Here is an 11,805-nt window from a genome sequence, read left to right on the forward strand (position 1 = left end):
AAGGAAAAAGAACTGTGTCTCATGCCTGTACATAATTTTTACTGATTAGCTCATCAGTTTTCTATCAGATGATTTTGATTACAGATCATGTGCTCTGGCTAACTTAAGTCTTCAAGATATATTTTGCTTGGAAATTGTTCGATACTGTGAGTTTAAGCACATAAACTTGTTAGGTTGGTTCTTGCTACAACTGGATGATACTTCACTCGTTACAGGAAAACTATACATTGTGTTTGTTAGACTTAATTTTTGGACTCCTTTTTGTAACTGCATTGGAAAGGATAAAAACATAAGGAATACAGTATTCTGATATCTGGGTTTTGGTTTTTTTTAAGTAGCTAGGGTTCAAAAATACTTCTTGGATTGGTACTTTGGGATTATGTTGCTCGAATGCATTATAAACTGCTTTTCAACTGAGCATACTTTCAGAAACTAGTTTTGTAACATGCAGTGGGGCTCTACTGTTCCCAGTTTCAAAAGACAAAACTCCCACTGTGCCTGTTTATAGCCCTGGATCCCAGTTAATGTTTCCATTTCAAAATGTGGAGTCTTGAAATTCATAATAGAAAACAGAAGACATTTTGTAGAGATTGTGGGGTTATGTGTGTGACTTCCTGTTCTTCCTAGCTTACTTTTTGAAGAGAAGCAAAATGTTAAAAAATAGGGAGGGCATAGCATTGATGTGAAGGAAAATGAACTCCATTACTCTTTCAGCATGGGGCTACTTTTGGTCCACCACAAGGTGGGTTTCATCCGCCTTACTGGCAGCCTGGTCCACCAGGGCCTCCGGGGCCTCCAGCACCTCCTGCACCCCCCCAAAACAGAAGGGAACGGCCTGCATTCAGAGATCGCCAACGTTCTCCTATCACTTTGCCTGTGAAGCAGGAGCCCCCCCAGATTGGTATGTTTTCAGCATATTCATTTTAATATTTGTCTAGTAGCTTGGACCCAGGTGGTTCCTCTTCTTAGAAGTTGGATTAATGTGCAAGTGGATTGAGGTCTCTGAGCCCCACTAGGAGAAAAACAATACCCATGACAGCATGGGCAGAATAAGGATTCATCTCCTCCTTCCCAGTTGTCCTTCCTTTAATTTCAAATGGCACATCTATCTGCCATACCTTTTATAAGAGCTTAGATGCAGCCTAGCTCATATATATGTTTATTGGTTCAATGTCTAGTTTAGTCCGAACAGAGAGACTTTGAAAGCTGCAATGAACTGAAAACCAGTTATCTGTTAAGGGCATCTGTTCAGTAAATTACTTTTTAAAAATTACTTTTTATTAAATTTCAAAAATTAAAAATACATACAAACTTATATTCCATCATCCAAGCCACACAAAATCTTAACACAAAACAATATACTTTCTGTCATCACAAACATTAAAAGAACTTCCTTGCTGGTTGTAATCCCTTTCTTATTTGTACCTTTCCTGATTTTCTCTTACAATGATATTCTACAAAGCGTCTATGGTTAAACCTTCATTACAATTATATATTCATCTTAATCTAATTTATTCTTTTATTATATTTAATATTCCTTGTTCATCTAATATTTTTGTGTACTTTTATATAAGATTGATCTATGTCATTTCAGTATCATGTATCTATTTCCATAATGAGTATATCTATTATCTTCATATCATATATACAGTATATATATTTATTAGAATATTACTTGAATTGTAATTGATTATTTCTTTACATTGATCTTTTTCTACAACCAAAAAGTTTTCTGTACTCTATATTCCATTATCTATAAGTCTTAGAGAAACTAACTTAAGATCTTTTTTTTAACTTTACTTTTGCTGATTTATAATTTTTTTAGATCTGGCTATTTTTCTGTCCAATGTTTTATCCTTGGTAACCATTCCTCTTCTATATCTTCTGGTTGTTTTTCTTGTAACAAAGTAGTTAAGATGTCTATATTCATTGCTTCCCTTAATTTCATCAGCCATTCTTCATTTGTTGGTGATACAGCACGCCCGTGTTATACATATGCTGGAAGCCGCACCAGAAAAACTCTTGTGCCCCAGAAGAAGTAATGGAGTGTGCTGTATGCACGAGCCCCATTACTTTTAATGGGGCTTGAACATATGCATTTTTTCCCTTACGTGAGGAGGTCTGGAACGGATCCCCATGTAAGGGAAGGCCGCACTATATCAGTCTTTTTCAATATTTGGCATACAACATTCTTGCTGTTGATAGTACAGTCGTTCCCTTTGTTTGAAAGGACTTTAAATCCGTGTCCCTCGCTTACTTGTGAGTGGCAAACGGAGGGACTTAAAATGGGGCGGGGGGCGCCACTATTCAAGCCAATAGGGCTTGAATATTGGCGACTTTCTGTTTTAGCAGGGAAGGTCTGAAAACGGAGGGGTGACTGTATTCTGCATCTTTTCCCCTCTATATTTCCTATTAAATGTGTCATGCTTAATAATATGATTTCTGGCTCTTATGGTATTGTTATATGTAATATTTCTGATATAAGTTTACTTATCCTTTTGCAATAATTATTTGCCTTTTGGCACTTCCACCACATATGGTAAAAGTTACCATAAGGTTCCTGACATTTCCAACATTTATCATTTTTCGTTTTGTACATTGTTTTCAATCTGGACGGAATAAGTGCCATCAATACATCATTTTCAGGAAATTTTGTTTGAAATCCAGATATCTATACAGTAAATTACAGAGGGTTCCTGGTATCTGCTAAGGTTTAGTTCCAGGAACTCCTATAGGTATCAAACTCTATGGATGCTGAAGTCTCATTATATACAACTTGTAGCAAAATGATGGCACTTACATAAAATAGCAAAACCAAGCTTTGGTTTTTTGGGGAAAAAATGATAATAAAAATACTTTTAAGCCATGGATATTGAATCTGTGGATATGGAGGGCTAATTGTGCCATCTTTTCTGATTCTTTAGATGCAGTTAAACGGCGAACTCTACCAGCTTGGATTCGCGAGGGCCTAGAAAAAATGGAAAGAGAAAAACAGAAGAAGCTAGAGAAAGAGAGAATGGAACAGCAGCGTTCTCAGCTATCTAAAAAAGAAAAGAAAGAACATACGGAACCAGGAGAAGAGGATGGGCCTCGGTTACCCCAGAAAAGTAAATTTGTAAGTGGGGATGTTCCTTCCTAAGATTTATATTTTTGAACAACAAATGTATATTTAGTTTAATTGTACTGTGTCCTTTAGAAAGTCAATATTAATTTTTTCCTGCATTTGTCATAGAGACAACTGAGCTTATTTTTAGTTCACTGAAGGAGAGTGGTAAACCCATGGACCTTCAGATGTTGTTAGAATTCAAGCTCTGTTTACCCAAAAGAGGATGATTATGGGACTAGTAGTCACATAGCATCTGGGGGGATTGCGGGTTACCTACTCCTGCTCTGAGAGATACCAGACCTGTGGTGATACGTACAGAGAATGTGTGTCCTCATTTGTGTTTACCAAAATTAATTTATGGAATTTTAAATACAGTCTTACTTTACTTTTTTTTAATAGGATAGTGATGATGAGGATGAAGATTTTGATAATGTAGAAGCTACAAGTAGTGGAAAAGTCAGCAGGAGTCCCTCTCCAGCTCCTCAAGATGAGCAGAGTGAACCAGAAATGACTGAGGAAGAAAAGGAATATCAGATGGTATGGATAGTTTGGTGATCACTTGATAAGCATTGCCTCTATATGCTTGGCTATTTAAATAATTTATTATTTAAATAATAAATCTTAGTTATTAAATAAATATAAATTGTTTTCATGCAGATTTTATAGATTTAATTACATTTCCATATGATTGAAATAGTTAATAGTGTAGCATGTGCTATCTTAAGAAGTATTTCTTCCTTTGTAAGGTGGCTGCCATCTAAAGTTTTATACATAGGTTAGAAAGCTTTTTACTGAACAAGAGATAGCTGTATTAGTTGACTGTAGTGATTTTTGATTAATCAAAGTAATGTAGCTCAAGGCTAGGATCCACTGGGGTTTCTCCATTGGATCCTGCTCCGTCTGTCAGAATCAATGACCACCTCTGCCTCCTGGAGAAACCTGTTCAGCAGTTTGGGAAATCCTTTGGAGCAGGTTTTTGCTGCCATGCAGGCTGAAGCAAGCAGAAGGAACTTCTGTTCTAATTTTTCTTTGGAGCTTGGCCTTATTCCTTGGGACAATTGTTTGCTTGGAATAAATTGTTGTGGTGGAGATGGCTGGCAACCATGCTGGGCTGAGTGAACTTTTTTTTATTATACTTCAGTTACAACTGCTTGTAGCTGTTAAAGCAGAAAGGAAACAGCTGCATGTATAGCCTGACATGGTAGTAATCAATCTCAACTCCCAATTTTGGAAATTGCTGCTGGCTGGAACAAAACATAAGGATGAGACTGGATTTTTACATTTGGCATAGTATTAGTGAAAAACCTGTGGACTAAGATGGAACAGCATATTATAGATAAAGTGCTCATTTGACAATGGACTGATTTGTAGGAGAGAAATGTTGGCTATACTTGGGGCAGGTACTTTGGCCATGCCAAAAAAGCTTATGTGTGCCCAGTCAGCCTCTTCCTTATTCAAGCTCTTGATTTCTGGCTTATATTCCTTGAATACCGAAGAAAAGATAAAGACAAAATATGCTTGTTTCTCATTCATTTACCAAATTTCTTTTCCCTCATATTTTGTTTCACATGACTAAATGCAAATGTGAATTACTGATTAATGCTTCACATAATGTACAGATATGTGCAATTTAAAATTAATAAGTCACTGGAAATAAAAGCCATTTTATGTCGTCGGTTCCATGTAGCCTGTAGTAGATTAAAATAATTGTAGGTAAAAGAGCTATTACGCCTTTTAATGTGAAAAGTTACTGTATTATCTTGTGTAGGTGAGAAAAAAAATTAACCCATGTTTTTGTATTCCCATTTGTTCAGATGTTGCTGACAAAAATGCTGCTGACAGAAATTCTCCTGGATGTTACAAATGAAGAAATTTATTATGTGGCTAAAGATGTTCACCGTAAAGCAATAAAAGGTACACTTAGAGTTTCTAGCAGTTCCATTAAATATCCTTCTGCATGTCCTAGAACATATTCAATTCATAATATCTGAACCTAAAAACATTATAAAGTAGAAAGGATGAAAACATTCAGTTATAATCATTAATTACTGTTGTCCTGTGCAGTGTTGTTCTGTGCAGTGCATTGTGAGTTAACTTTCATTTCTTTTACAATTTTATTTTAAACTTTTAAAAACATTATATGTTTATATACCACTTACTGTTATTACTAGCAAATGCAGCTGAGGAAGAACTAAAGCAAGCTTTGAGTAACAGACTTGCTTTCTCTGTTAGCCAGTTGTTTGTTTGTTTGTTTTTGAAAAATAGAGAATTTTATTCATATAGTTATGTATAAATTATGTGCTGATTGCAGATGAAATTTATTAACTTTGAAATGTGTAACTATGAAAAGAATGACTTTTAAAAAATCTATCCACTGTTCTCTTAACTGTTTAAATTTCTAAGCTTTCATGGCCAGAACATTATTGGGCTTGCAATGGATGATACGTTTTTAATGGTTTTTTCTCTCCTCCACAAAACAGCAATAGTAGTAGATTTAACAATACCATAGACTCTCATGACTATGAAATCGTGGCTATTTGTGTTAACATGTTGTTCCTGTTGTTGATGTGATACAAAGCTCCTGCAAAACAGCTGGCACAGTCCAGTGCATTGGCTTCCCTCACTGGACTTGGTAAGTATGTTCCTGATTTTCGAGTGGGACTAAGTGGGGGAGATAGTTCTGGCTTGCATTTGTAAATATGTATTGAAATTAGGCTGAATGTACCCAGTGTGCATTAGGCAAACATCTGATAACATACTTGTGACTTATAAAGAACATTTTCTTCAAATACATTGAAATCTATTAAGCTATCATTCTTTCTGTTGTAAGTGTAATGTAAGACTATCTTGTGAGCGAAACCTGAGGTTATTTTGGCCAGATAGCTAAATACCTAAATACAGTAGATCTGAATAAATCTTTCTTCTGTTTTGAATTCATCTTTCTTAGTTTTGGATAATACACTAGATAAAATAACTACAATTGCCAAAAATCCCACACAACAAATGCACATTTTGAATTCTCATACCTAGCATTTATGTGATAGTGTGGCAAGCTGGATATGAAATTCAGAATTGCATTCTGGAATGTAATAGATCTTTTAAAAAATGTTTGCATGTCAGTGTAACATCGATAATGCAATGTTTAATTATTATGTAATACAAAATAAATAAATATTTTGACCTCTAGTGATGAATTCTTTCACATTAGCATAAATATACTTGATAAACTAAATATTGAAAGCCTGGAAAAGAAAGTAAAAAATGCTTCTGTACCAGATGTTCAAGAGTACTTTCCACTAGTCTGTTAGTTTTTTCAGATTTGTCTTTTGGGGGAAGAGAAGTCCATACCTATTACATAACTGTACTTTTGAATGTACAGTCTTTTCTGAATATTAGAACACTGATTGGCCTTTGATACTTTTTTTTAAAGCCCTTGGATATTGAAGCTGGCTGAAATCACTATAAAGATGTCTTCAAGGACAGGTTTTAGTCACTGCACTTCTGTCTATATGCTCTCATTGGTGTATACTAAGTATTTGGTACTGGCTCTGTAAAGAGCTTTTTACATATATATTTAGTGCTAATGTAATCATAGTGTTTGCTTGCTGGAAAACACTGCAAGCAGTTCCAGAAGAAGTAAACCCATGTACTGAACAACAGGTCAGATATGTGGTCCTTGAACACTTCACTCAACCAGCATTGGCACTTCCTCCAGAATAAGTGGCTTCTTCAGTGAAGAAGTGAAAGATGGGCAATATGCTCTCCTCTTTGCTCTGCAGAAATATTAAGAACCAGGATTAATCTTTCCTCGTGATAGACTAGGCTTTATGCACGCAGGTGGACTGGGTGGTTATGGATCAGGAGACAGTGACGATGAGAGAAGCGACAGAGGCTCTGAGTCATCTGATACAGATGATGAGGAACTGCGACACAGAATCAGGCAAAAACAAGAAGCATTTTGGAGGAAGGAGAGAGAACAACAACTATTGCTAGAGAAACAGCTCGAAGGTAAGACCAGTGTTTGATTTAAAACTGATGGAATCAGTGGTGAAACATCTGTTATTGTTGTTTTTTAATTTTAAAAAATCTGTATCCTTTTCATTTGACCATTCTGCTCTCATACTGGTTCACAATATAAATACCTCAGTTGACCTGGAGTGTACAGACAGAATGTGGCTCCATTAAAAATGCCCTAGGAAACTTTTTCCATGGATAGAATAGATAGAGCAATGGTTCTTGGAACATTTTATTCTTATGACCCCCCCAACCCCACCTTTTACATCTACATGCAGATGTTGTGCCCTCCTGCTTGACATGATATAAGACTACAACGTATATGAATAAAAATATTTTGTTAATTGTTTGTATGTTTATTCACACATTTTAAAAAACATTTTATAAGGAAATAACTTTCCTCCTCCTACTCACCCTCAGGCAGAGGTTCCAAGAACCTTCCTTGCCTTTCTCTTCCCCGACAGGAGACAAAAAGTTTGGGATGTGGAGGAGGAGGAGGAATCAGGATTTTCAAGCCTTGTGCCCCATTTGAGCAACTCTTCCCCCCCCCCCCTGCACCCCAGGGGTGTTCTGCCCCAAAGTTTGAGCGCCATTGGGTTAGAACCTTCCATCAAAACACAGATTCAATCAAGACAAGGGGATATGTAGTTAGATTTGTGTAACAAGTCTGGAAGAACTTTGAAGGATCCTACAAACTGGAGTATTTTGTGGGGGGAAGAAAATCTAGTTTCTCCTAGCCCCAACGATAAAAGTCTTTGTCTAATTGAGTAGATATAAAGCATAGAAAGAACCTCGGGGAACCACACACACTGGTGCAGAAGCTCCAGGGAATTACACATTAGAAAGAATCGTCCAAATGCAATGTCAGAATGCTGAAGCTGGCTAATACATACCAGACCAATCCCAGTGGTCTAAAGAAGTGTATTCTACGTAAGCAAGATAAATAGATATAATATACTCATGTAAGTTCAAGGATGTATGCAAGAGACAGCAAAAGGAAACCATTTGCATTTTTCTCTTTTTTTTGTTCAATATAGCTTGCAAAAACAGTTTTTGCAGACTTAATTTCTCATGTTAGTTGAAGTATCATAACCTTTTCTCCATCCTTAAAAGACTGTTACTATGTTTATATTATTATACAGTTGGTTAGTATTCTGTTTTGCCTAAACATATTTAAAGGAAACCTCTATAACACATTTTTTTGTGTAGTAATAACTGAACTAAGGTTTCCCCTGCTGCTTCCTATCATATTGTTAGGGAAAATGGTCTTGCTGGCTTCAGTCTCTGTCTGAGAGCACCCTTTTGCCTCTGGAACCCAATGTCCTGGCTTATCTCCCTAAGAGGAAGATTTTTAGTTGATGGAGTTGTGTTTAGCCACATCTGTTTTCTGGAAAGCTGTCTGAAATCTGCAAAAGAGGAGAGAAGGCAGCAGATTCAAGGTGTAATGTTATTTTATAGTTTTCTGCTGCATAAAGTGGCATTCATATGGGAACAAGAAGCTGGAATTTGACTTTCTGTTTGGAACATTGACTCCAAAAAATTGCACTTTAGCATAGGTTTGAAACATAAAAGACATCACCTCCCTAGTGAACTGCAGCTAACCTGTTATGACCTGCCAATTGAAGACTTCTGGATTAGAGTGCACTAAAATGTATGCTTGCTTAAGTGTTTTGGTTCTGATTTTGGGCACTTTTAAGTTTCCTGATGGGAAAAAAAATTACAGTGGATCCTTATTATACGCTAGAGTTTGGTTCCAAGATCCCTTGTGGATAACAAAATCCATGGATGCTCAAGTCCCATTAAATATAATGACATAGCAAAATGGTATCGTTTATAAAAAATGGAAAATCAAGGTTTGATATTTGAAATTTATACTTTTTTTGAACATTTTCAAACCGTGGATGCTTGAATCCATGTATAAAAAAATCTGTATAAGAATGGCCAACTGTACTTGCATTCTTAAATATGATAAAATTGTTAATGTTAGGCTCATTTGTTGATAATTAACAGTTGGTTGAAATATGTGTTATTTTTAAAGTAAACTCAACTGCCTTTCCAGTTAGCTTAGAAAGAACTGTTAGACTGTGTTATCTTGTTGACTGATGTGTAATACACTTACATTGATTGGAACATAATAAAAATGCTATATCTCTACCAACTCACTTGGTATGATTTTGGTATTTTGTTTTTTCCCCATATATTTGCAGAAGAAAAGCTCCAAAATGAGAAATTTGCAAAAGAGATGAGTGAACTTGCCAGTAAGGAGCAAAACAACAGTTCACCACCAGAGGATGCAAAAGAAGTGGAGGAGGAGGATGTATTTAGTGAAAAGAAAAAATCTCCAAAGGAAATGACACCAGATAATGAAACAAAAAAAGAGGTTAAAGAAAAAGAGAGAACAGGAAGGAGTAGGTCAAAAAGTTCAAGCAGTGGTAGCTCAAGTGCCAATAGCAGAAGCAGCAGCAGTAGCAGTAGCAGCACAGCCTCTAGTTCATCCTACAGTAGTAGCTCTGGTAGCAGTCGTAGCTCTTCACATTCTTCCTCCCCTAAACGGAAAAAGAGACGTAGTCGCAGCAGGTCACCTTCACATAAGGTTAGGCGTAGCAGAAGTAGGAGCTATTCACATAGAAACAGGAGAGAGAGGAGTAGGAGTAGGGGCAAGGTAAGAGAGAGGCGCAGGTCTAGTAGACACAGGAGTGTAGAAAGAGGGGAAAGGAGGCGAAATCGTAGTCCTTCCCATGACCGAAACTGGGAGAGGCGCAGAAGTGATAGTCATTCGAGGGACAGACTTGCTAGTCATTCCACTCGCAGTGGAAGTCGAGATAGACGTAAAAGTGAGGACCAGCATAGAAGTGTAACTGCAAACAGGCACAAACACAGTCATGATAGTAAGGTTCAGGAAAGAAAGAAAGATCGCAGCAGGAGCACAGAAAAAGATAAAAAAAAGAACCGAGAAAGGGAGCGAGACCAAGAAAAACGCAAAGAAAAACAGAGAAGAGAAGAAAAAGACATTAAAGTGGGCAATCATGATGAGAGGTTAAAGAGGAAAAGGGATAGTGAAAGAACTCTCTCTCGCAGCAATTCATTATCTTCAAAAATGTTAAGGCATGATTCTAGGCAGGAAAGCAAAAGAAGTTCTACCAAAGATAGCAAAAAGCATTCAGGATCGGAATCTAGCACCAGAAGCAGTTCTGAGTCACCAGGCAGCAGCAAAGAAAAGAAGCCTAAGAAATCAAAGCATAGTCGGTCGCGATCCGTGGAGAAATCTCAAAGGTCTGGTAAGAAGGCAAGCCGCAAACACAAGTCTAAATCACGATCAAGGTAGTATTCTTTTAAGTATCTTGTTTGATTTATATATTTATTTTATGTTTCTAATCATCGTCATACCTGCAACATATAGATATATTTAAAATTACGATAATAATTTCAGATTGTTCTCTTTGGTGGGTGGGAGAATGATTTGATAGTATTTTTTCCTTTAAGAAAATGAATATTATTAAGCCTAAAGTATGCATTGATTTAATGGATGTATTGGTCTTTAATTTTCTTTCCTTTCTCTTTATCTTTCAGATCAGTGACACCTCCTCGTCGTAAACGCTGAGGAATAATATGGCACTAGTCATACGATTTAAAAATTCCATGAGTTTTGAAGGGCTTGTCTCATTATAGAGGCTCATTATAGAGGCTACTATTGTGGCTGTGTAGGTGAAAACTGAACCCCTTTTTAAAAAAATCTGTAAATAGCTGTATTTTTTGGAAATCTGCTCGGAGTTAAGTACGTGCTAGGATTTCTTTGTATTTACATTTTTTCAGAACAGTAGTGCTTACTAAGACTATAAAATATGCCATTCTCTTTCAGCTGTAATGTTCTAAAATTGCTATTGAATGTACTGTGGTGTCAATAAAGTTCTTTAGTTCATTTTTGTTTAAATTCTTGTATTTTAATTTATTTTAAGACTACAGTATATTTATAAAGCACCCTTTTTTGTAAAATACTTACTAGTGTGTTTTTAACATTTGGTTTCTACCTTGGATAAGTCAAGGTCAGTCCCTGGGTAAAAATTGAGGGTTGTGTTGTTTTTTTTAAACCCTCATAAATCATCCTCATACTGTAATGTGAATGAAATGTTGATAATTCTGATTATAACACATGACAAAACTAGTGAGGCACAAATAGCAGTGAAGTACAAGTAACCATAAATGTATGACATCAGTTGGTAGATTTGGAATTCTGTTCTTCAATATAGATTGAATATCCCTTATCTAAAAATCTGAAATGCTACAGTATCCAAAACTTTTTTCATGGGTGCCTGAGATAGTGACACTATTTCTTTCTGATGTCTCAGTGTACACAAACTTTATTTCATGCATTAAATTATTAAAAATATTATATAAAATTATCTTCAGGCTATCTGTATTATAAGGTGTATATGAAACATAAATGAATTTTGTTTAGACTTGGATTCCATGTCCAACCTCTCCCTCCCTCTCCCCGCCCCCTCTCTCTATATATGCATATATTCCAAAATCTAAAACACTTCTAGTCGCAAGCATTTTGATAAGGGATATTCAACCTGTAGATACTTTAGCATCCAAAAGCACAACATGGATGGTTTGTATAGTTAAGGTGGGATCTGTGTTGGCAAATATTTTTTTATTACTGCATTAAAACATTAAAGTAGCTT

The 11,805-nt window shown here is 36.1% G+C and overlaps 1 protein-coding gene across 2 annotated transcripts in view; it reads left to right on the forward strand.

Moving 5' to 3' along the window:
- The window catches only part of PNISR (PNN interacting serine and arginine rich protein), a 32,175-nt gene extending 21,124 nt beyond the window's left edge, over positions 1 to 11,051 (forward strand). For both annotated transcript variants that reach the window (XM_089530692.1, XM_089530693.1), the window contains exons 5-12: positions 715 to 901; positions 2,925 to 3,115; positions 3,506 to 3,643; positions 4,921 to 5,020; positions 5,685 to 5,738; positions 6,944 to 7,114; positions 9,328 to 10,441; positions 10,691 to 11,051. In XM_089530692.1, coding sequence (XP_089386818.1) covers positions 715 to 901; positions 2,925 to 3,115; positions 3,506 to 3,643; positions 4,921 to 5,020; positions 5,685 to 5,738; positions 6,944 to 7,114; positions 9,328 to 10,441; positions 10,691 to 10,721 — 1,986 coding nt within the window. In that variant the 3' untranslated portion in view covers positions 10,722 to 11,051. The remainder of the gene's footprint in view (positions 1 to 714; positions 902 to 2,924; positions 3,116 to 3,505; positions 3,644 to 4,920; positions 5,021 to 5,684; positions 5,739 to 6,943; positions 7,115 to 9,327; positions 10,442 to 10,690) is intronic.
- Positions 11,052 to 11,805: the final 754 nt, after the last annotated feature.

Source organism: Sceloporus occidentalis, unplaced genomic scaffold (genome assembly GCF_023333645.1).
Source record: "Sceloporus occidentalis isolate IW3139 unplaced genomic scaffold, rSceOcc1.0.p SCAF_6, whole genome shotgun sequence".
Taxonomy (NCBI): Eukaryota; Metazoa; Chordata; class Lepidosauria; order Squamata; family Phrynosomatidae; genus Sceloporus; species Sceloporus occidentalis.